This window comes from Vidua macroura, chromosome 5, assembly GCF_024509145.1.
Source record: "Vidua macroura isolate BioBank_ID:100142 chromosome 5, ASM2450914v1, whole genome shotgun sequence".
NCBI lineage: Eukaryota > Metazoa > Chordata > Aves > Passeriformes > Viduidae > Vidua > Vidua macroura.
Genome location: NC_071575.1, coordinates 31,576,242 through 31,601,793, shown reverse-complemented (window position 1 = coordinate 31,601,793; position 25,552 = coordinate 31,576,242). Strand labels below are relative to the sequence as shown.

Here is a 25,552-nt window from a genome sequence, read left to right as displayed (position 1 = left end):
TCCTCGTTGCTCGCGGCTGCCCGACCGGCCCAAAGGGGCAGCACCTCGAGGAAAAAGGCTTTTGAGGCACAGCAAGAGAAAGAAGAGACCCCAACCAAATGGTTAGACAGACTTAGGAGAATTATAAAACAATATTCCAGAATAGATCCTGAAACTGATGTGGGAAAAGCTTTGTTAAGAATTAAGGGATGTCTTATTAGTCCCAGGGGAGGGTAGCAACTTATTAGGACGAGATTTACAAGTGAAATTAAGAATAGGGGTTATCCCAAAAGATGGGAAGATGACAGCCAGAGTTTTAAAATTAAGTCAAGAAGATAAAGAAAAATTAACAAGGAAGTTTGGGCCGGAGAAAGAAATAGGGGAGGATGCTTCATATGGAGCAGATGTCTTCATGGAGCTGTTGATTCAGCTAATTCTTTTCCCTTTGCTGTATACAAGTAGTTTAAACTATTTATTCCAATTTGCATTGTGATTTTTCATCTTCAAATACATAACTTGCTGTACTCTAAGATTGAAAAACTAGTTTACAGCTGTGACATAGCAAAACCTAGTCTTAATTTATTTTAAGTCGAGGCCAGGCTATTCAATCAAGTGGTTCTCAGTGTGTAAAGTTAAACTAAAAGTAACACCAGCTGATTAGTAGGTCAATGAGAAACATTTTTCCTTCCAGCCATCCTTTTTCAGGTACCTAAAGGTGTTTTTGCTTTTTTAGTTTTTGTTTTGTTTGTTTGTTAGTTTTTCTAGAAGTACTAATTACTTGCAGTGCACCTGGAACAGCGGCTAGAGTTGTGCATGCATAGCACTTCTGAAAAATAAGGCTCATTTTTTTCCCAGAATTGGAGGTGACTACATAAATAAAAGGGAACCTACAAAGCTAGACGAAGAAAAGGTTTCAGTATCTTCTAATGTAACCTGTTAATTTGTTACTTTCAGCATTACTGTGGGTGTGTGACACACACATAAAAAAGATAGTGGGGAGAGATCTCTGCTTGCTGTAGTTTTATTTCTTGAGTGAGTTAGAGAGCTGTGAAGAAGTTGTGGGTTCCTTGTGTGGTTTATCCAGGCCTGCACGGAGGGCTTGGCCATGATTCCCTCTGTGCTGCAGGTAGCCCTGCAGCATGGCAGCAGTCGCTTGCCTCTGGTGAGTTTGCAGGCAAGGTGTTTCACCACTGCAATACTCAGGTGCTATTTCTTATTAAGACATTAAGGTTTAAAGTCAAGAGTGCCTTTTCCCATCCAGTTATTGTTTGTACCACAGGAGCCTCTTTGGACAGTGTTTCCTAGCAGTCAAAGGGAGGGTAATGCAAAGACAAATGCCTTACTTGCTGTCCCCCCACTGTACTCATATTTTGTCCAATCTGGTGCCACAGTACCTTTTTACCTCAGAGGCCCTGGGATGTTGATGCAAGGGTGTCATCAGAACTGGTGTTTCTGCCCAGGGGTGAGTTCATAGCATCCTGAGCAATTGGTGATGGAAGAAGTGCTTGTTCTGATGTTTGACCATTTCTTTTGCCTTTTAGTGATGGAGTTCCTTGAATTCCTGTTTCAGTAAAATGGAGGTAGTGAAGTATTTTTTTGAAAGCTATGCCTGGAAATCTGTGAATGGAAAAACTCTGGTTGCAAATTGCATTGCACTAACTAGCATTGCCTCAAATTTTTTTGTGCAGGCAGGGTCATTTTGAAAGTAAGTTGTAGTTTACCTTGTTCCTTCCACCCTTTCAAGCTTGTGAATGAAAAAAAGGGTGATAGCAAAGCAAGTCGCTAGTTTTGGCACTGTGTCAGCTGTGAGTGGCTGGTAGCCTTGGTGGAGGGTGCTGTGAATTGCATGCTTACGGAACACACATAACAAAGGCAACTTAATTTGTAAAGTTGAAAAAGGGGGAGGGGTGATTGGCAGACTCACCTCTCCGGGATGTTAGAATGTAGAGTGATATTAGAATGTGGATGTTAGAATGTGGAGTGATGATGTCTTAGTGCTAGAAGAGGAAGTGTTTGGCTGCTCTCAGGGGCTGCGGCAGGAGCTGATTCATGGGGGTTACCTAGCGCAGCAATTCCCAGTGTTTGGCCCACCCGGTAGAAGTGGCACAGCACGAGGTGCCACTGGGATTTGAGGCTGGCTGGGTTGTGCCAAGGTCCCAGAGAGCGAGGAGTTGCCAGAGGTGCTCGCCGGCCCAGTAGCGGGGCTGGGCGTGGGTTGTGCGGGTTTGCTGCCCAGGAGTGGGCCGGCTCAGTGGCAGAGCTGCCAGGGGCAGCTCCCAGCCTGCCAGGGTCCCGGGTCCAGGATAGCAGCCTCTGCCCCAGCATGTAAGTCAAGAAAGGGAGAGAAAGGGAGAGAAAGGGAGAGAAAGAGAGAGAGCGAGAGTGAAAGAGATAGTGAAATAAGCCCCCAAAGTCACCGTGGCTGTCTTTTAAGTTCTCCCCCGCCAGATAGAGTGACAACAAGGTAGGGGGAGAGGCCAAGAACAGAGCTAAACGCAAAGCTGTGAAAAAGAAGAGATAAGGATTAAAGCAAAAATAGTTGGCACTCCAAAACCTCACAAAGTAGGGTTTTTTTTTGACAAGTTTTTCTGGGTTTTTGTTGTTGTTAAGAAGAGTAGGCTTTTGTTCTAAAGAATGGGTCTGTAAGGCTAAAACAGTTAAATGTCACCCAAAAAGTAAAAAGCAAGAGATGTGATACATCTCGTGTTAGAATTGGCCTAGTGTTTAATTGGCCTCTGCAGCTATTAACACAGCTGGATACAGGAAGCAGCTGTAGAAAAACAGTTTTAGTTAAACCCAAGAAGTTTTGAAGAAAACTAATGGTAAAAGTTAATGCAGTACTGTCTTTCTTTTAACACTGTGTTATTAAGAAGTCCTTTCCAGGTACTACTAAATCAGTAATCCAAATCACAGAAAGAGGGTGAATTCATGCCAGCAAAATCAAAGAACTTGTGAAGAAACTTGAAGAATGGACGGACTATCACATCTAAACCGGGTAATACCAAATTGACTTTCAACTGGGACTGGGTGGTAACGGTTTGGGAAGACCCAAATCATCCAAGGAAGGTACAAAGAATAACACCTAACTGAGAAATAAGGCAAAGCTTACATCACTAGTTTTAAGGACTGCCTGAATAAGCCCTGAGACGTCTCCGACACCTCCTTGGGAGAGGAATACTGCCACTTCAAACAGGAAGATCAGGACTATTTTAATCAAAGAGTTCTTATATTCCGGCCTTAGCCTGGGACTTGTACAAGGAAGAAGGGAAATTACGATTAGTACTATACTGTATACTTTATTTGATTCATCCCAATACTGGACACGTTAATTGGGTTATAAGTAAATGTTCAAATTATGGGAATAACTGGTATTAGAGCTCACAAAATCTACGTTCTCATTGCAAGAGGTATTGAGTACTGAATCTATCCCCTATACAGATAGAACTCAAAACAACTGAAGTAAAAAAACTTTGTTTTGTGGATGGGAATTATCCGTGTCTGTTGACTGAGAGAAACCTGAGGAAAGGTGGGAAACCACAGTTAAGGAGTGTCAAAAAGGACTTGCCAAAAAAAAAAAAAAATATTAGTAAAAAGGAGTGACAAGGGAAACAGAGGGCAAGCCTGGATTGACCACTGTACTCGCCACCGAGAAGATCACACATACCTGCTATGGGAAGCAACTCCATAGGCAGGGAAGGTGGGGGTATAAGCCATACCAGACCTCTGTTATTCCTGTTTCTGTCTCTCATTTGTTGTCTTTTACATAGAAAGAAACCAAAGTTCCTTTTTGTTACACACACCCATGTCAACAGACACTGTTATAACCCATCCAAATTAAGTACCTGCAGGCAAAATGGGGAAAAATACAAGATTACAAGGAACTTAGGAAAAAGCGGTAATAGATGGGGCACTGAATGTCCAAAAGGAGAGAGATGGATTTGTTTTACATTTGATCTCAGAGATATAATCCAAGATTCAGTATACCAGCACAGCAATCTAGCTCTATATTGACCCCAAATTATATACTGAATCGTATTATAGAACTCTAAGTAGTTATAAAGATGATAACAAACAAAGCCGCTCAGGCATTGGAATTAATATCGAGTCAGTAAAGCCAAACAAAAACTGTAGTGTATCAGAATAGGTTAGCTTTAGACTATTTATTAGCTGTCGAAGGGGGTGTTTGTAGAAACTTTAATATATCAGATCATTGAAAATAGAAGACAATAGGGAGGTCATCCTGAGAAAAACAAAGGATATCACAAAAAAATTATAATCCAGGTATCAGTCCAAAAAAATGGGAAAACAAAGTCAAAAACTAACTGGTGGGGTAATATATTGAGAATGGGATGGTGGATTAAGATACTTCCTTTTATGTGTTACAACTGTTTTGATGTTTCTTCCTTGTTTAATCCCATATTTTATTTAATTACCAACAGAGTCCAAAAAAATGCAAGTGATAAGAAATATTGCTCAAGCCAAATGATTTATAAAGAATAAGAGGAGGGATTGTGAAAAATGCATATTTTATGATTGGCTTTATGCAATAGTTACAATGAATATTATATGTGTAATGTTGGAAAGTTATGCTGTATTAATTCTCTCAACTAGTGTGTTGAATGTATTTTTAGGTTATAACACAATGTTAAAATAGAAACTATACTATGTAAGATGCTTTTTAACTATCTCAAGAAAGAGATGAGATAATCAAGGAATTCTTCGCACAAGGATAACAATTACAGAAACCCCTACATTTTCCAGAGGAGAGGAATTTATGGCTTTCCTTATCAACAGAAACGAACTTCTTCAAGCCTGACTGAGACTCAAAGGCACCTGGGAATTAACAGAAACTTTTTGACAAGTACCAGACGAAGTTCTTGTTTTAAATGAAATATATGCATAATCATGAAGTGTTTTGTATATGCAACAGGCTATTGCTTTTAAGGTGATTCCTTTGTTCACAAGGCATGCTTGTCGTGGCTTAAGTGCCCGAGAGCATTCGGACGTCCGTAATTCTTTGCTTTTTATTGTCTTGTAATTGTCCTAACTCTAAATTTTTATTACTCTAATTGTATTACTATTTTTATAACCATTTTATTATTATTAAACTTTAAAAAATTTAAAAAACAAGTGATTGGCATTTTTCAGAATTTTCATATCTGATAGATAATATAGTTATCATATAATAGTTATGCTTTACTGATATATTTTATATTGGTTTTTAAATATCTATTAAATATAAATATTTTAGCGCATCTATTATTCATAGAACAAATGATTTAATAGTTTATTATTATATTATTTATATTTAGTTATCTGCTAAGTTAGTTTTTGCTCAGAAACAACGCACCCTTTGTTATCTCCCTTCACACCCAACTTTATCTGTTTTTTAATTATTTCTGTTTAAATGCAAGAAGGTATTTGTAAAATAACTGATTGCAGAAAACAAACAAAAAATAGCAGTGAAACCACAAAAGGACAAAAAACCCACAAAACGTTAAACTGAGGTAACATTCAGGTCTAACTGCAGTGTGCACCAGCATCTCTCAAACTTCAGAGTAGTACTCCTAAAAAATAAAACACCTCAGAACCATCAATGACATCAACACATTCTGATTTAACTTGCACAGGTGTGAATTACACACAAGAAAGCTCAGACACCATGGTAACACAAGAGATTGTGGTTTTATTTCAGAAAAAGGAGACAAAATGGGAGCTGTGCCCAACAGAAAAAGTGGTTAAGGTTGATTTAAATGTAGTTAATAGAAGTATTCCAACAAAGACCAGAAGCAAAATTTGGCATTCCTGATTTAATTCTAAAAGAAACTGGTAAACTAATGAATGAAGACAATTTAAAACAGATCTTGTATATTTTAATTGTAGTTAGAGTAACAACTCCAATTTTTTTTTTTGCAAGTCTGATGATATATACACCCAAGAAACGAATAGAAGAGTTGAAGTAAAGTAGCACCAGCCTCGTTGAGTACGGAAATAGAGAGCTCAGCACTTCCTCCTCAATCTAAAATCCATTTGAATATTGTAAAATGCAGCACTCCAAGCTTAGGGAAATCACAACTGAGAGACTGTTTGAAAGGCAGGCCCAATTCAAGTGCTACATTTTTACCAAAGCTCACATTCCCACATACCAGCTCCTGAGCATCACAATCCAACCCCTCTCCCTGGACAAGAGGCCTCAATAAGCTCTTCCATGGGTTGCACAGAATTCCCTCTCTTGAATGAGAAGCTTCCCAAGCTCACCCCAAACACATGTGCAAATCAACTTTAAAGCCATTATTGTTTCCTTCTACTTAAAAATTGTACAAGACCTGCTAAGCCATGAGAACAGTAATTAATCCTAACATCACTTTCCTTCCCAGATGCCCTCATCCACTAATGCACTGTCTTTGTTAAAATCATGCAGAACCTTTGTAGTGGAAATGGTTTAAGCTTCCAACTCTCAGTAGAGGTATGATTTGGCTAAATTTCTACCTGTTATTTGAGACCTCTGCAGAGCTCCCTGAATATTGATACTTCCACCAAGCCTTACACTTTTGCTGCACCTGACAATCTTGGGAAACTTCCTTTGGGTTATCCCACCTCACTGAGACAGGAGGGACACCTTTCTTTTTCTTCCATTAGCAACAGGGAAGTGAAAGAAGGAAAGTCTCTGAAACTGGAGGGGGAAAAATAAAAAACAATCAGGCAACAATTAGAAAACCTAAACATCATTCACCACTTGCTATACATTGATTTTTGTTAACATCTTCTATAAAGTTTAACACCTTCTCCACATACTACTTGCTACTAATTTGTCACAGTCACTATTTTACCTACTTTTCAATACTTGATCAAGTATTAAGCCTTTATGTTAAGTTCCAAAAAAAAAAGAAGTCCTCTGAAGCCACTGAAACTGTACTTGTTTACACTTCAGTGGAAGGTGCCCCATTTCTCATGTCATTTTCACCTGAGGTATTTCAGGAGGGAAAGAGACACAGAGGAAAGGTAACAGGAACTGCAGAGTACATACAACAACCTTGAATAATACTGTTCCAACAGTATCTTGTGCAGACAACTTTCCATAAACACAACAGTATGTTTAAATATAAGGCAAATGGACACTGAAGGCTACTAACAAACTCACTTGTGTATTCCTCTTAAGGGAGTAAAAATCCAATTTCATTTAAGTGCTATAAAAGTAATCCTAACACACAATATTGTTAAGACTTAAATTTTAAAAACTGTTCTGTTATCTATGCTAGTTTGTCTAACAATCTGTTTACAGAATTTACATTTTTATTCTGCAAGTAATTTTTAAAAATATTTATTTCCAGAGAGACACTGTTTAACAAGTCTTACTACAGTTGATTGAGCTGGTGCTTCAACAGAGCTATAATCTGTTACTTAGTATAGCAGCCACTGTTTTTATAATCCTTAAAACAGTAAAAGTCCTAAGGCAGATTTGTCAGAAAGCTGTAAACAGGTAATTTCCCAAGACTTATTGGCAACAAACAAAGTGATCCCTAGTCTAGGTTTTAATTTGCTCTGCCAAATTTCAGTTTTGGAAACTGTGGAACCTACTTCCCTATTAATACTCTGGAGCAGTTTGGAAACTCGTCTCTGAGGAAGAGTCAACATCTATTTCCAATGCAGACTCATCAGAATTTGTGAGGAAATTAGGACAGGACTTTAAGTCAGACTGCTCCCGGATATCAGCAGGAGCATTTTTCATAGCCGAGCGCATGAAGCATTAAGATTCCCAGAGCCAGCTCTCAATGTGTGCAGCAGAGTGAGGCATTTTAAGGTGGCAGTATGAAGAACGAAATTCCATAGTAGATGGGACAGTTTGACATTTTCTTAGTGATCCATAGTTGTCTTTCCTGTTAAAAAAATAAGGAAGGAAAAGGAGATTATTAGTGTTTCAATGACATTTTTATCGTGTTTACAAGAAGCAAATACAGTTGTTCACCTTCCCAAAGGCCATCTCTGTATTCCACTTTACAATCAGCTTGTTATCACCAACCTGAAAAACTGGAACAGAACTTGTCTATGCTCTAAACCACCACCTGAATCACCAGGTTAGCCTTTTCCAATTTAAGAAACAGGAAACTGAAGTTTTATACAAAGAACACCCTATTTTTTAAAAAGTTTTCTCTTCTCTCTTGCAGTGCTTTTCGGAAAAAAAAAAAACGAAACAACAAAAACCCAACAAAACAACATGCCACAATCCATCTCACAAACAAAAATATCTCAACTTGCCATACACAGACACTTCAACACTGCTTGAGCTGCTTTCCCACAAGGAAAACCGTGTATGCATTTAATCATGATGCAATGACAAAGAATCCCTCTTAGAAGTTATTTCTGGAACTTGTGATTCTGTGTCTTCCCAAAGCCTGTCTCAGATAAAGAGACTCAGGACTGGTAAGACTGGAATAGGAGAGACTGCTAAATAAGGGTAAAAGCAGGAAGGTGGCAATCCCTAAATTTATTGTGGAAAGGAATCAGAAATATAATTAAGAAGGAAGAAAGGACACTGGATTACATGTGCTATCAAGTAACTGAGAAGAGGACAGTAGGATGAATAGCAAATATATACCAAGAGCTACATTTTTGCTCAGAGAGATGCCTCAAAAGCCAACTAGTGTTATTCAAGAAGAGGCTTTAAGTGATTTCAAAAAGAGAGAATTTCTAAAACTGCATCACTTGCATGCAGCAGCACTGCACTTTACCTGGCTGTGCAGAACAGCTTGCTTTTAGCCTGGGCATAAACTGTAGCAGCAATCCGAAAAAGCTGCTCCTGCATCCATTGAACGTCAGCAGGCATATCTGGAAACCACTTCACCAACCTGCAGGCAAACCAAAACACAGCTTTTGTAAGCAGGAGATTTAATCTGAGTTACGTTTTTACACACCCTGTCCCACATCCAAAGCAGCTTTTTTCTCCCCAAACCAACTTCCCTAACCAAGGTGTCAATTTCTTCCCAGCCTCCCTGAATTCCCATCTAGCCCTCTCATCTCTCTTCTACAAGCTAAGAAAAGGGGGACCAAAAATCACCACATCTCTGAGTGGCTGACCAGTGTGTGCATTCCACACCCTGTGACCAGCACAGGAATCCTGCAAAATATTCCTGTCTCCAAGACCTTTGTGGTAGGAACTTTCTGCTCAGTTTAAAGCAAGGTGGAAGAGGAAGGAAGAACAAAAAAAAAAGCAAAATGGAAGAACAAAGAGAAGGCAAAACAAGAACAATGAACCAAATGTACTTTTTTCCCTTAGGATACCCCTTAACAGGAGTCAGCTACATCAGAATGGGACAAGGAGGAAAACCTCAGAGAGACATCTGGAGAAACTTGCGGCCTCCCCATCCACCAAAAATGGCACACAGAAACAAAATACTTCCACTGGAGTTCTATATGATTTGATTACCAGAACTGATTTTTCAAGATTTTCTAAAGATAGTCATGACATCTGCTGCTCAAGGACTGGAATTCCCTTAAGCAAGCACAAAGCTTAGGATTCACAGTGCATTCATTGAGCATAACTTCACCTTGTCAAGAATTGAAACTTAACAAATTAAGCCCTGCTTCAAGAGCACAACTTTCAGTCAACTAAAACAAAACTGGTAAGAGAATTGATATGGTGAGTAAACAGTGGATTTCACTCCAGACTTCAGAAAGAAGCACAAGAAGGATGTGGAGCGAGTTCAGATACTCCTGCACAATATAGTAATGAAGAATGTACTCCTGGAAAGCACTAAGGATGCTTTGTTTGAGCAATTACAAGGTAGTTAATAGCAATATGACTGTGTTATTTAAGAATCTTCTTAATGTGTTTATTTATCTAGCCTTGGATTATATAGGCTTTAGGATGCATCACACAGGTAGAAATAATGGGCCTTTTGACAGTTACCGCTTGAATTACAGAGTCCCAGAATGTCTCCAACACTGAATAAGCTCTCAATGAGTACATTTCCAAAATGATGATAATTCTAGAAGAGGTCTTTACAAGCTCCTTACCGTAAAGCAACCGAGTAAGCAGACTCCACTGGGAGTGTGTATGGCAGCATCAGGTAGGATATCACCCGCATGGGGAAGAGTTTAGAGAACTGAGCATAGAATCCATTCTGTTCTTTGCAAGCTTCCTGCAATGCTTAAGAATAATTATTAGGGAAAAAATGTTACACTGTCTGAAAGCAGTTTCAATCATTTTCTCAGAGTTTTGTAATATCCAATCAACATTATCAAGTGTTACTGAATAAAGCTCAGTTAGAAAATGAAAGAATTCATCTCAGAGCACTCCTACTATAAATTTTCTCTATGATATTTTAAAATATGTTAACACAAACCCATGCCACAGGGACAAAACACATTATCCAGAACTTCTAAGCCATAGATCTAAGAATTAATGTAAAAAAATTAACAAAAAGTCAATGTTTGCCACTCAGAGTTACAGGAAACAGCCTGAAGCACACACCTTTACGAAGTCTGGGAGGTAGACTCTCAAATATGCTCTTCTCTAAAGGCCATGAATTTTGCTTTATCTGGTCATTTAAGCTGCTCATTTTCAAAGTTTCTACTCTATTGTTTTCTGTCAATTTTCTTCTCTTCCCATGGTCAAGATGTTGTTGTGCAGCCTCATGAGGGTTTCTTTTTGTGAAGGACAAGTGGATGTAAATTGAGTCATTCAGAATACCTGAAAGAGTCAAGAGCTTTCACTTAGGTTTGATCCACAGGTCTCCTGAATATCTGTACAACACCTGAGGTGTGCGTGTCTGAACAAAGGCCTGTCCTGAGGGAACACCATCATCTACCCCATGTAGGATCCCAAAAATGTTTAATCACAGTGATGACCCTTCTGAAGATTTAGGTCTTACTTTAAAACAGGTTCTAAAGAAAAGGAAAAAGTGAACAAGTAAATGAAACTGCCCTGGAAACATACATTCATTTACCAAAGTTATTTTCCTGCAAGAAAGCAAAGGAATTAAAGGAGAGGAGGAAAGCTGATTTAATATGTATTTAAAAGAAAACACCTAAAACACTTCAGGTATTTGGGAAATTTGACATGGCAGGTATCACGTGAGTACTTTGAGGCATTGCTACAACAGGGTTGAAAAGGAAAGCAGCTAAAATACAATTTTTTTTTGTTATATCCAAAGTACAGATCTAAATCAACATGGGTTGCATTGCAAAACTGGTGCCAATTAAGAAATAGCACTGATAGCTACCTTAGAAACAAGCACTAGATCATGAGTACAAAGAGAAAAACACAAGAATTGTATTTACACTTGGTTTCCAGAAAATCATTATAAAATTACAAATGAAAAAATGCATACAACATAACCTATACATACAACAGAACCTATATCCTACTTGCAAGTACTAGTAAAAGACAAATGTCAAAAGAATGTACAGTGAATTTAGCAAAGGAAAATATTTGAAGTGTCACAGATTGGGGGGGGGGGGGTGTGAATTAATTCCTACAGCTGAAATAACTTAATAAGAAAGGTGATGCATAATGAATGACCTTGGAAGGGTTATAATTATCATTGATTAAGCTTGATGCAAAACAACCCTGTGACAGAATAAAAACAAAGTTGATCACAGAATTTGCAGTGTGAAAAGGAGGATAATAGTGCAATCCAGAGAAGACATGGGGTAGAGAGACTGAGGAAGAACTGCAAGGAATATCAGATATTAGTGTCAGATGGGAACTTGCACACAGGGAACCTGTGGGTGCAGGACAGCAACAGAACCCAGCTCAGGACAGACAACCACAAACCAGAGGCTCTTTGTAGAGTTTGTGCTGTTAATCACATGGTAAAAGCTATAAAACAAGACTTTCTCATTAAATAATAATAATAATACATAATAACAACATTACAGAAAATCAAGTTCTTAAGCAGAACTGTGAGGTTCTTCAGTGAAGAGAATGGTTTCAGGATAACTTGAATATTCAGTAACCAGGCATCAGCAGAGTACATCAAAGATTGCTCACATCCTGCAGCTGGTACTTTCTGTAATGGTGCAAATTCCCATTCTTGTGATCTGACCCAGTACCAATGTGCTTCTGAATCCAAAAACTACAGGGCCCAAGCACATTTAACACATGATTAACTTCATCCTAATATCAAGTTATTGTTTTCAAATTTTTTGTCCCAAAGCTTGCAGAGCAATAACATTTATCAATATAAAACATGTTATCAGAATTCTAGGAGTAGAGTAGCACAACTTGTAATTCTTCTTCCTAAACTTATCTGGGTGTCAACAACTGCTCCATTATAAGCTGTCATCTTCTAAAGTCTTTTCTTACACAGAGGGTTTGTCTGTGACTGAGTTTTTATAGCTGTCAGCCAGCTCCCACTTCTGGACTACTAGAAAATCACTTGGATGACAGCAGAGAGGAGGTAATAGAAGATACCGGTTTCAGAGGATTGGGAAGCAGTAGTTTACGCCCATCCTGCACAATTAAGACAAAGCCAAGTAATAATATGATTTGCCTATAACTGGAATTCTTTGGAAATTTCACTTAACATTTACTTCACACACCTTTGACAAAACAAAGTTCAATTTTTGTGTGGCACAATTCACCTCAGGTGAACTATAACTGTGGCATTTCTACAAGAATGAAACTATCATGATCCTTCCAAAATTCTCAAAGAACAACCCCCTTCTTAGCTACACACAACCCCCTCACCCTTTTTGTTTGTTTTGATCTGGGGGTTTTTTTTGTTTGTTTTTTTAAACTTAGGTTAAGACCATATAATCAATAATTATCTGAAAGTTTAACATACCATTCTCCTTCAAGAATTTAAGAGCATCCAAATATCCCTGCTCACAGATCTCTCCAAGTACCTGCAAATATAGAGTAAATGAGTCAGACAAATTAAAAAGGAGTTTCAACTTCAGATCAACAGTTTGCAGAATGAAAAGCCACTTTCATCCACCTTCCACTATTGTAAGAAAAAAGCCACCTTAGCAATTGCTGGAATACAGCAGATTCAGGTTAATATGGCTACTGTGATGATGCATACGTGATCATGTACATTTAACTTATCTTTCAGCTGTTAAAGATGCACAGAATGATGGCATTCAAATAGTTTGCAAGACTTCCCTCCCCTCGTTTCCTTAATTAGCTCTTCAGAAGCTGCTAGCAACAATGAAGGAGGGTGTTTGGAGTGTGCTAATTCCCCTCCTTCCCTCCCAGTGCTTCTCACTTCCCAAAACTTTGAAAAATCAGCTGTGCAATTCTGATGCTCAGCTAGAGGCTCAGACTTATCTTAGCTATGAAAAAATCTTTTACCAGATGCAATACCAGCTCACCTACACAAGGGTACTAGTAAAAAAAAAAAAAAAAAAAACAAAACAAAAAAAAAAAAAAACACCCTGAATAAGTAGGATTTAGAATTTGTTTAGAATTAATTTGTTTAGAATTTGTCTTGAAATGGTCAAAAAGCCCTCAGTTAAAATATATCTACAGCAGTCAGAAAAATTGCTTCTTTGCTGTACTATATCCCAAGCCAGTTGAAAAGATCTGGTTTTATTTTTTTATTTTTCCAATTTTCACAGCAGTTCAAGAGCATTTCCCTCTTCAGATCTGCAGTTAGCAGCAATGAGCAAAGTTTAAAGGCAACTTGCCTGTGCCAAATATTAATTAAGACCTTTACAAAATCATGAAACTTTAGAACTTCCTCTTATTTCTTAGCAGGCAAACATGAAAGGACTACAAACTGACAGTTGTCAATTTTCCAGTGTTGACTTTATGATAGAATCCTGTGACAATTCCCAAATAAATACTGAAAGCCAGAAGCAGGATATGCATTTTTAGCACAAGAGAGACTAAAACCAAGGAGGACATAGACAAAATATAAAAAAAATAGAAACAAGACACATCACGAGAGAAGTTTGTGTGACTGGATGAAATGCTAAGAGACTGCAACTTTCTGCAGAAACTTTCATGAGGAGAGATGAAGCAAAGGAAGGCAGGGGCTGACCTTGGGTTCAGGTGGAAAGAGCGCCTGTGTTAAGCGATAAAGGTTGCCCAGGCTGAACTGAATGCTGGTGTTGGTCACGTTCATCTCATGGAAGTTGGCTGACTTGCCCTTGGGACAGATGTCACATTCCCCAGCGAAAGGGGACACTGTGATGGTGTTCTTACACTCATAATGAGGCAAGTTGTCACTGATTCCTCCATCCACGTAGCGCTACAAAAAGGAAAAAAACCAGCACATCTCAAGGGCTGACAATGCCTGACCAGCAGAGTCCCCCACACAAAATGAAACGGCACTTAAGACTGTAGCTTAAGCCTGGTGCTCCCAAGCTAAACATTTTGAGTGGCATGATCTGTTCTCTAAAGCCAGTAAACATTCCTACCTATAGCTCCATAGGCAGCACAAGCATATTCCATCTGGAATCTTTCTGTATGTTTTTTAAAGATGATAATCCTACACAACGTGCAGAGAAAAGAAGCTTCAAGCTTCAAAGTTCAAGTTCCAAGATTCTAAACCGTTCTAACTTAAAAGTACTCTCCATAATTAGAATTTGATAGAAAAGCATCAAAAAAGATTTGGACATAAAGAAAATGTGAGTAAAAATAGACAGTGCTTCAGAAATGTTGCCGAGTCACAGACATCTACTGTGCTTTGTGCGCAAGTTCCAGGTTATGCTTTGTCTCCTTCACACTGAATCACCCATTTCTAGAGTTTTAGTGCATCACCAGCTCAGACACTTTAAGATCAAAGCCAAAAAGTGCTCAGTGTTTTGGGGTAACTACTGTCTAGTAACTACTGTCTAGCTGCAGTAGCTACAGACAGCCCCTCTACTCACTCACAGCAGCCAGCTCTCCAGTGGAACTGGTTTGTTCCCACACCACCAACTTTGCTGGTTCAGAGTCTGCATTTTGCTCCTTCCTTAAAGGGCAGAAAACCTAAACTGTAGGTCCTTGTCAAACATAAATGTAACAGAGCAGTAATTTGAGCAAGAGCAACCTGGATTATCAGTTTCAGCTGCCCTTATACTCAGGCCCTGACCATTCTGAGAAGCACATTAGGAATTAGGAAGAGGGCAGTTCATTGCCTGTCAGCTTCCCAGGTTACCCTCTGGACCCAGCAGCATGCACATCCTGCCAAACTTTAGGTGTGTAATGCAATCACTAAAGAACAAGTGAAATCCCCAAGTCCTTTGTGACATAAAAAATAATAGGTCTTGCAAAGGAGGACCTTTCTCATGAAATTATTAAAAGGTGGAAGTACATATCTGAGTCATAGTTCTACTGATCTAGATGATTTTTATGATTTGGAGTATCTGCTCAGCTGTTCCTCCAAGTCACTTTTTAAATCTAAAACCACTGCTGTGTTTGAAAGGAGTAAAAAAAAAACCAAACAAAATCCACCATACACAAAACATTTTGAATTGGCAGTTAGATACACCTCTTAAATGTTATCCTTAAGCCTTTGTTTTACAGTATATTGGCAGGTATGCCAAGCAGCAAACAGCAAGATGCCCCAAAGTTTACATTTTTTACATTCTATTGTGTTTAAGCCTATAGGAGTCATGCCAAGCATATTCAGCTGTGGTATTCTTACCAAATCATATCCAAAAATGCCTCCTAAGCATTAAAATTATCTCAAAATAATTGCAAAGATTAAAAGAATAGAATTATGCCTTCCTTTCCTCAAAATATGGCCAAATAAAGCATTACTTGTATGCTTTTGTACTCTGAACTAAGCCTTTTAAAATAACATTGTTGTCTGGTGACAAGAACTGAACAGCCAGATTAGCCTGGATCCAACTAAACCTTGGATTCAGTCCAACGTCCTGTTTTCATAACACCTTTAATCTGGAAGAATTTAAGGAGACATACAAGCTTTAGAAGTACAGATAAGAAAATCCCTATACAGTTCTAATCACTTTTGCTTAAATTTCAACATGAAGAATAAGAAAACCAACCAAAACGTTTCACATCTATTCTTGACCTTTTAATACTTGCAAATTGTCTTGAGGCAGCATGTAATCAAAGGCATTTCAAGTTTTCTTTCTTTCTTCCCTTCTCCTTGTGCAAGGAGCACCAGAGTTGGAGGGAAAGCAGATGCAAGGGAATAGAACAGGTAACAAAAAGCCACTGATGTCACTGCCTTGATTTGAAATGCAGATCTGCTTCTAAACCTGTTGTTCTAACACCTACAACAAACCATGCCAACTTTCCTCCAGTTTTTGTCTCTTAAACAGGGGATTTTAGAGAGCTCAGTACAGCCATGAAATATTAAGAGGCTTTGTAACCAGCAGCTCCTAGGAAGCAATAGAGCATACCAATATACTGATATTTTACCTCTAAAAAGTAAGCTTTCTTACACTGAATATAAATGCCAGGAGGCATTAAAAAGCTTTATTTGCACCTAACGGAATACAAAACTTTAATCCAGTTGTAAGGCAGATCTCCCTACAGGCAGAACATGAAGATATACAATAAACTATATTACAAGGGTTTTTTTTTTTAACAATTATAGGTGACTCTTTCTGTAAATTTGTGCAGATTAAAGAGCATCACTTCCTTCAATAAATATTTATCCATAGGTTACATACTTGTTATCTTATCTTTTTCTTTCATTAATGAATTTTAGGGGGCAGAGGAGGGACAGAGAGACAATATGTGTGTGTTAAAATACACATAATATCTTCCACACATTTAGTGTTCCTGTCTTTTTTTTTGGAAAGTTATTACAGCTACAGTACTAGAAGCTATTATGAAATTAATTACTTTACAGTAGGATAACAAAAATCCCCACAAGTATTCTTAATATTTTCAGAATAACTAAAACTGTTTTTAGATCTTAACAATAGAGACTTACCACACCTCTAAATGATGGTGGAATGAGGCCACAATAAATAGGGACAAACGAACTACAGATTAAAGCCTGTAAGAAAATAAGACCATAAAAATTAAATGCTAACTGTTCCATTACTGACATAAACATATATTTTTATAAAATAAATTCTTATTCACTACGGCTATAGTTTCATTAGACCCAATGCACTTTTAAGGCATTTATCCTTTTTTTATGACTGATCCCTTGCACCTCTGCCTAAAACAGTTCACAGACACATTGACTGGGAAAACCAGTGTGTGAATCTGGTGTAAAAAAGCTTGAATTCCTCTTTAAAACATTGTCAGAGTAACAATACCTTGAAATGCTTAAAGCAGAAACCCAACAGGTAATGTTAAAGAGACCAAGGATTATAGAAGTTTCTAAAAGTTGCCAAAAAGAAACATACCTGTATAACTTCTTCTTTAGAGTTAAAATTAGATATCAAGGTATTCTTGCCATCTGATACTCTGGTTAGTGAAATACACAGTCTGCCTGATGACAACTGGTGCGTGTTTTCTGGAAGATTTCTCATCAGCCCATCTCTTATGATCTTTATCACATTAAAGGAAGGATGAAGAGGGCCCAGATTTCGCTTTCTAGCTTCTTTGGCTAATGCCAGGACATCTGCACAAGCCTGAGCTGGAAAGAAAATACATTGCATTTAACAGCAGAAACACAATCCACACTTGGACTAATAAAGCATATCTAGAGCTCCAAATTATCTCTTTTATTCCTAGAATGAAAATACAAGAGCTTTTTTTTTAAGTAACTGTTCAGCATGTTTAAGGAGTTCAGGAGTTTTCTGAGAAACAAAAAAATCCCTTTAAAAAAATGAACCTAACTTAAGTTTTCAGGGCACCATTTTTCCTCATTGATACATAAACACACTAAAGGGAGCATGAAGTGTGATCTGGTAGGAATGCCAGGTAGGTGTATTTTTACAGTAACAGATACACAATAATCTTTTCTCCAATTAGATCTATGTTTGGGAACTTCAAACCACTACAGAAGACAGGACTGCTCCTGAAGAACACTAAAATCCTTTCAACATTTAGTCACAGAAGAAAGAGCAGCTCCTCTACCTGCAATGGTTTGTTTGAACTTAGAATGTCACATTTCTCCAGGACACACTTTGAGGAAATTGCTTGTCAGTTTGGTAGAGAAGGTGGGGGGAAGGTCAAAGTAACATCTTATCAACCTGAGTGATAGGCTACAAGGTCTTCTAAAAAATATTTTCAGAACTTACATACTTGAACTTACTAGAATTTATCAGGGTATATCAATTTATCAGGTTATATGTGAGCACTGCACTAGCAACAACTCTGCTTAAGCCTTTGAGCTCAGATTAGTTTCCAAAAATATTACATTTCTACAATGTTATTCCCTCCTCAAATAGCAATAACTAAACATTTATCATTCTCAACTAAGAATCTATGTCCAAAAGAGCATCTCTACAAAATATGAAGTATCAGACACACTTTGTTTTTACTAATTCAATTGTTTCATTCCATCCTCACAGAGGGAAATCTTGGGCCACAAATCCACTGACACCAGTAGCCCCCACCCCAGAAGACAGAAAACAATTTAGACACAGCTCACTGTTCCACTGACCATATACGGTGAAATATATGTTAGTAAAACACATTTTACACGCAAATAAAAATATTGCACAAGTCACATTCTGACAAGTGACGAAGTTACTTCCAAAAGCAGAATCAGGTAGTTCTAGCAGTTCTAATTTTCCCTGCATCCAGATATTGGTTCCTAACTCCCTTTTTTTTTTTTTTTTTTTTATTTAGCAATGCTCAATCTTCTAAACTTTCTAAAAATAGCTGTGTTGCAGGAGTCTGAGATATTGAATTACCAGAACTCTGGCCAGGAAGAGCAGTCTTGGAGCATATACAATGTTTACCTTTTCCAAAATAAATACAGTTTTGAAAGCTTATGCACCAAGCAAGTCATTTGCTTTGTCTAAAATACAAACCAACAGCAAACAAATACATGCAGTTTGATTTAGCAGTTACCCATTGTCTCCACATACAAGAATTTCTATGCTCAAAGTAGTCCATAGGAAAAAAAAAAAAGCTGACATATTTTGTTTATTGTAACCTATTTTAAACCCTGTAAGGGCTCCAAATCAAGGAAAAAAAAAAAAAACAAATAAACAAACAAACAAAAAAAAAAGGAGACGTTCTATCTAAGAGTATGTGATCTTCAAACACTGAAAATTTACAAAGCTTTTTGCTATTAATTCAACAGACTTCAAAGTAATCCAATTTCTTTTCCTTCTCCCTTCCTTTCTAACAGGACTAAAATATAGTTACCCCTTAGACTGGTGTATTCCAAAACAGGAACTTCTCCAAAAGGGACTAAGGGCTAGAGCTCAGGTCAAACTGGGATTTTAGGCAGGTCTTGGTCCATCTGTTTTATTTTTGAAATACAGGAGAGCTAAAGAAATTAATATTGCTAATAAATGTGAACTGTTTCTTGTTATAGTGCTGCATTCCTATTTTTAATTGTTTGTTAACTATTCATTTGTTTCACAGAGTAAAACCTGAGAAGTTTACCCCACAGAGTAAAACCTGACATTATAATTTGCAGCCTGCACTAAACCTGCTCTCTTTAAGTGCCCCACTGAAATGGATGATCACAGCACCATCAAAATACCAGATCTCCAGGACATCCAAGCAGTGCAACTTTAACATTCCAGTTTGGAGTAGCCTGAAATGCACTTCATCCTCAAAACAACACTCATGACTAAGCTTCCCAACCTCCCTCAAATTTAATGAGAGACACCTCTTTGTCAGTCTATAAAAGTACACTTTTCTTCCCCATTTAATGGCTAATGATTATATTTATCCACATTTCAATTTCCACAGACTCCCCACCTATCCATCAGGTAATCTGAGTCAAAGAGAAAACCCTTCCCTTGAAGCAACTGGCTGTAAGAAATGAAACATGGTCTTCAATTCCAGCCACAACACCTGCTCACAGATTTGCACACCCTGTTTTGTGTGCACCAGCACACAGAGCAGCTCAGGGCTGGGTCCTGCCAAGCCCCAAACATCTCCAAGTGTGGAGATCCCACAACCTCTCTGGGAAGCTGTTCTATTATTTTACCACTCTCATAGCAACTGTCTTTTTCCTTATACCTCATGTGAATTTACCAGGTTCCAGCTTGTGCCTGCTGCCTCTCATCCTTCCTCTCACTTCTGGGAAGAGCTGGGCTCTGCCTACCCACAGGAAAATGCAACTGTGATTAAAAACATAGGACTTGCTAACACCTCTAGGTGCAGGAACTACAAATACTGCACATTGAAGTCTATCAGAGTAAGAGAGGCATAGGGTACAAACTCACAAAAGGTATCTTATTATCATTGTAAAACAGTGTTTCTTTACAGCTTATTTACCATCCTCTGCTTTCACACAAGCTCACAAAAATGGCAGCTAGAAACTCAGAGAATTAGCATGGGAATACCTTATTAGTTCTACCAATTTACAGCAATTTGCAGATTTTAGAATGTGCATGGTTTTGAATTGTCTTCCAAGTGATGCCTTTGTTTGTTTGGTTTTTTTCCCAGTAGAAACACACTTGCCCATGGAATCTGCAACCTTGGACAGTGACCACACACATGTTCTATTAGAGAAAAAAAATCTCAGTAGGCATATGAGATTGGTAATAATTGGGAAAGGTAATAATTTGAAATCTACAACTCTTAATTATTAAAATGCTAAACCATTTAAAAGCTGTTATTTACTCATACTGCCAAATAAACGATATACATTTTTTGGGCTTAAGAGTGCTTCAAATATTTGACAGCTTCCTTCTCAAATCATTTACAATGACTTAAGACTTAAAACTGGATACGTTCTAAAAATATGAGCTATTGGAGAAAAATATTATTTGTTTTAAAAGCTGATAGCAGGCTCATCATAACTCCAGTGTGTCATGTTCAGACATTACAGCAAAATTAAGCAGCACAAGTTTACTGCTAAAGCTTTGAAAAAATTAAGCTTACGTGCTAGAGCTCAGTGGCTAAAGCAGCAGGGACAAGCATTGCTGTCCTATACTTACAGAGAACTTCTGCTTGTTTGTGTCAGTGGATTTTTTTTCCTCAGAAATTTAATAGCAAAACCCACAAACCTCTCCAAATTCAAAACAGGTACTCATAGTTCTCTTCCTCTTCTAAGACGAAATCTGAATTTACAAAATCCTCTAGTTCTAAACCAGTCAAGGGTGCTGCTACCAAAACCAGTGTGGAGTCATGAACTAGACAGGTGTTACTCAGTGGATTTCTTTAGTTTAGAAACAAAACTATTTTCAGATTTTCATATATTTCAGATAGTTTTTTTAAACTGCAATCCTGTTGCTATCCTAAGCACCTTGATATTTTGATAGCTTTTATCAAATTTAATTCATTAGAATAAATGTATATTCATGAGCCCTAAGTAGGTAAAAGTAAGATGTATTTTTCCTACTGCTAGAAAATAGCAGTAGGGAAAAAAGTAGGGAAAAAGCACACTACATTCCATTTCAAACTAACATCTTTAATCCGGCATAAAAACAACACAAGATTACCTCGTTATTTAAATGACAATTAAAATCAGTGATTTTAATCAATCTACTGTTTTTAACCATACACCTAAGCGACCTTTGCAACACACACCGTGCCCAGATTAGAGAGGAAAAGCACGTTAAAGCTAACCTAAGCCCTGACCTTAACTCTCTTAGCCTTACCCCAGAAAGGAGCAGCTTTGGAGGAAGCAAGATAAAGCTACCCGGCACTTCACGTGCAGGGAGATGCTGTGTTTGCCAACGAAGTGCAAACACTGCTTACAGCCCATGACAGGGCTGGCCGACTTGCTCTGGAGGGTGTTAGGGCTCGACTGCCCCCCGCTGTCCCAGGCAAATCCCGGACTTTGGCCAGCGGCGCTGAGAGCAGCCCCGCAGGGGAACATGCACGGGAGGAACCCCGACCTTTCGGCTGCGCAAGTGTGCGAATCGGATCGGGCATCGCCAACACCACTCCCTGAGCCACGGACCCCGCTCGGATTTAATTCCACCCACGGGCACACATTTTAGGGGTGAAGAGAAGCAGAGATTCGGAGCCGGTCCGGCCCAGCCCGGCCCGGCCCGGCGAACCCCGCGGCCCGAGCGCTTCCCGGGGCCGCGCCCGCCCTCCCGCGCCGCACCAGGCCCTGCCCGCCGCACCTGCATCTGCCCCTGCCCCTTCCCTGCGCTCGCCCCGCTCCCCCCGGCCCCGCTGACCCAGAGAGCCGCCCCCGACGAGGACGGCGCCGGCGAGCGCCCCGGCGGAGGCGCCGTAGATGTGCCGCGCGTCGCGGATGACGTGCGGGGCACGCTCCTGCAGGCAGGTGGCAGCGCCGATGTGGTAGACACCCAGGAAGCCGCAGCCGGCGAAGGACACGCTCCAGCCGCCCTCGCGGTCCAGCATGGTCGCCGGCGGGACGCTCGCTGGGGCCAGCGGGGACAGGGCACTCCGGCGGCGGTGGCCGCTGCCCGGAGACTGAGTGCGCTCAGCGCGGCCGCCCCTCGCGTTACAGGGCGGCCGCGCCCCCGCCGCTGGCCGCGCCGCAGCCAATCCCGCGCCGCCGCACGGTGGCACAAGGTGCCCCCAGCCAACCAGAGGGCACATGCAAATGAACCCCGCCCCCTCGCGACCCTGCCCTTGGCAGGGCGCGCGCCCGAGGCTGAGACCCGCGCCCCCGGCCCCGCGTCGCTCGTTCCCCTCGGTTCCCGCTGACCTGTCGGTCTCCTCAGACTCTCCGGATCCCTTGCCTCGGGCAGCCTCCGCCGGTACCCCAGCCCCGCCTGTCTTCCAGTTCCCGCCCCGAGCGAAGCGGTCCACAGGGGCGCGGCCCGCCCACCGCGCTTCCAAAGCTGCACGGTGCCCGCTGGGCTCCGGGGTCATTGAGGCACAGTGGGTCCGGGATCAGTGAGACACAATGCTCCAGGGTCAGTGCGGCACAGTGGGCTCCAGGGTCAGTGCGGCACAGGGGGGTCTGGGATCAGTAGGGCATAGTGGGTCCGGAATCAGTGGGGCACAGTGGGTCTGAGTCGGTGGAACACAATGGGTTCGGGTTGATGAGCTGTGGTCCGCAGGTAGGAAAGGAAGGGACCCGAGATGTGCCAGGCACGGCGGGCAGCGGGAGGCGGCACCGCTCCCCCAGCCCGTGCGAGCCGTGGGAGGTGCGTGCTTAGAAATCACCCCGATTATCCACGGCTCAAAGGAATCCACTGCGCCAGCGTGTGCAAGCATTCACATCGCGTGATCTTCTCTGTTTAATACTCCTGAAACTTAAAGAAAATTGATGGTGATAGTAACATGGCTTATAGCAGGAAGATGATAGAATAATCTGCTTTCAGGTTGCAATTTCAATCTGCAAACAATTCTGTGTTGGTGTTCTAACAGCATTTTATAGAAAGAAGTTCAAGCAAAGCAGCTAAATGCCATCTGAAGTCTAGAACAGCATCATCTGACAGAGTACCAGCTGACTGATGCATCAAAACTAAGTGTCAGGTACTGGTGGACTTCTGGAGATCACATAATCTTTAAGACTCTGAAGACCTCATGCTTTCAGCTCTGCAGGCTTATTTTCCTAAATAACAGTTCAGATATTTCTGTGTAGTGCTGCACTGCAGGCCAGAGATATGCTCTAAGTAATTTTCTGCTCAAGTCCTCTTAAATGCATCTGAACATGTCCAGGTAGGGTTTAGCTCCCTATAAAAGGGGCAGGTTTCCTCTAAAATTTGTAAGAACTGGCATTTGTATGTGACTCTGTCACCACAAATCCCTGAGTTCCCCTTAGGCTCACGCTGCAATGCTGGTAGAGATTGAGTAGCTCAGAAGGGAATTCACAACAATTACCTTGCCCAGCAGGGAGCTCCCCAATGCTCGACTATGAAAATAAAACAAGGAACAGCACCTGTGAAATCCTCCAAGATTTAATTGCCTCACTCAGGACTGCAGAAATCCTCTTTAGCTACCTGCATTGCAGCATTGCATCATAACAATAGGATGTTATAACATCTCAGAAGAGTCCAAGAGGAGTTCATGCTTTCCAAATACACCTTGGAGAGTTTATGTTGTGAGACCTTTAGTTTAAAGAAAGCACTGCCACGAAGAGAGCAGAATTCAAACTCTTTTTCAGTGGATTTGAAGCCATAATTCTGCCTCTAAGTGAGCACCACAAGCACTCAGCCAATATTTCCAATTTTCCCACTTCTAAGTTAGCTCTCTAGCCACTTCTGTCTTGTTGGGCCATTCACCTTCATCCATTCACCATTTGAATGAGCAGAGCAGGGAGTGTCCTAATCCAAATCCTGCCTGTCTTTAAGGTGCTTCCCATTATTTAGGAAAAAGAATTGAACCCCTTTCAGTTCACAGGGAAGGAAGAAGCCGAAAAGAGAGATGAAACCACATTTCACACTTCCTAGAAGAGCCTTCTTTCATTAAAAATGTGATTGTGACTCCTGTAACTTTTCCATTCTCTTCTAAAGAAAAGGCCCAGTTGTGCTGTATTTTGTATTTGCTTCATGTGTACTCTCATGCTATTTACTCAGACCATAAGTGTGGCAAAGTACCATTTCTTAATCCATATTTTGGAAAATGGACACCAAGGTGCTCAGAGAGGGACATTTCTGGACATCTACAGAAGTCTGGCAGAGCCAATTAAATGGTAGGCAAGCAGGGGATTTTCAGAACATTATCACATCAATAGGTTTTTCAGGGCTAAGCTCAGTTTTGCTGGTAGACATCAATTCTGTTTGAAAATGTTTTTTCAATCCCTAAACTATCACTAGAAGGCTGTTCCTGAACCACATTTCCCAAATAGTCAGGAGGAGTCCTATTTCTCCTGTAAAATGGCCAGTTCATAACCATCTGCTCCTCTGCTTTGAATCCTTTGACATTACTATCTCCTGTATAACACTGACAATGGAAAGAATGCTGAGTTTTATTCCCTTTCTCCCCCATTCTGTCACACGCAGGGAGCTGAGCTCCTCTGGTTTCCTCTCATGACACAGGTGCTATAAATGCTCCCCAACCAGTAAAGCAACTGGTCCTTCAGATGTGGCTTCTCTAGAGCTCTGCACAGTCCTTGCTAGGGCAGCTGAATCACAGATTCTGATTACTTGTGCTGTGATGAACTGGTAAATCCAGGTCCTTCCCTATCTCAATTAAAATCAATGTTTTTAAATGTATTGCAATTCCTCCAGTACACAATACCAAATTAGTTTCTAACACTGGTGTCCCACATATGCCCAGCCTTTTTCACTATCTGTATCTTCTTGGGTTGCTTCTAACAGATAGTGCAATTTCTCCACTACATCATGTCTAGCTTAACAAATAACATCTCTTGTAAAAAAAATGGCAACAAACAAAAAAATGTAAGCTGAGGTGCATAATGACAAGATGGATCCCATCCAAGAAAGGTGGCACAGCCTTGTCACAGGCACTACCAACCCTACTGCAATTGTACAAGATGCAGTTTTGAGATTTATACAAAGTTTTTGATCAAGTTCATAGTTTATATCAAATATTGTTGACAAGTATCAAGTTGTGTTTTTATCAAGTATCACTCCATGTACTATATGCTGCAATCTGTGTTGCATACACACCTTAAATCTTTTACTGAATCAAGGCCATAATAATTTTCCCATAATTCCAGGAATATGAAGTAAGGCCTGAAAG

At 40.0% G+C, this 25,552-nt stretch overlaps 1 protein-coding gene across 1 annotated transcript; it reads right to left on the bottom strand.

Moving 5' to 3' along the window:
- Positions 1-5,645: 5,645 nt before the first annotated feature.
- Positions 5,646-22,352, bottom strand: LOC128807186 (patatin-like phospholipase domain-containing protein 2). The gene is made up of 9 exons (XM_053977356.1): positions 22,108-22,352; positions 17,245-17,477; positions 16,821-16,886; positions 13,968-14,177; positions 12,768-12,828; positions 10,451-10,669; positions 9,994-10,126; positions 8,709-8,825; positions 5,646-7,856 (listed from the first exon to the last, which is right to left on the bottom strand). The coding sequence occupies exons 1-9, from the start codon at positions 22,292-22,294 to the stop codon at positions 7,727-7,729; spliced, it is 1,356 nt and encodes a 451-aa protein (XP_053833331.1). The 5' UTR covers positions 22,295-22,352; the 3' UTR covers positions 5,646-7,726.
- Positions 22,353-25,552: the final 3,200 nt, after the last annotated feature.

Coding starts and splice junctions, on each gene's coding strand:
- LOC128807186 (XM_053977356.1), bottom strand. CDS start 22,294: ATGCTGGACCGCGAGGGCGGCTGGAGCGTGTCCTTCGCCGGCTGCGGC. Junction 16,887..17,244: donor CTAAAGAAGAAGTTATACAG/GTATGTTTCTTT, acceptor ATTTTCTTACAG/GCTTTAATCTGTAGTTCGTT. Junction 8,826..9,993: donor GCTTACTCGGTTGCTTTACG/GTAAGGAGCTTG, acceptor GTTTGCCTGCAG/GTTGGTGAAGTGGTTTCCAG.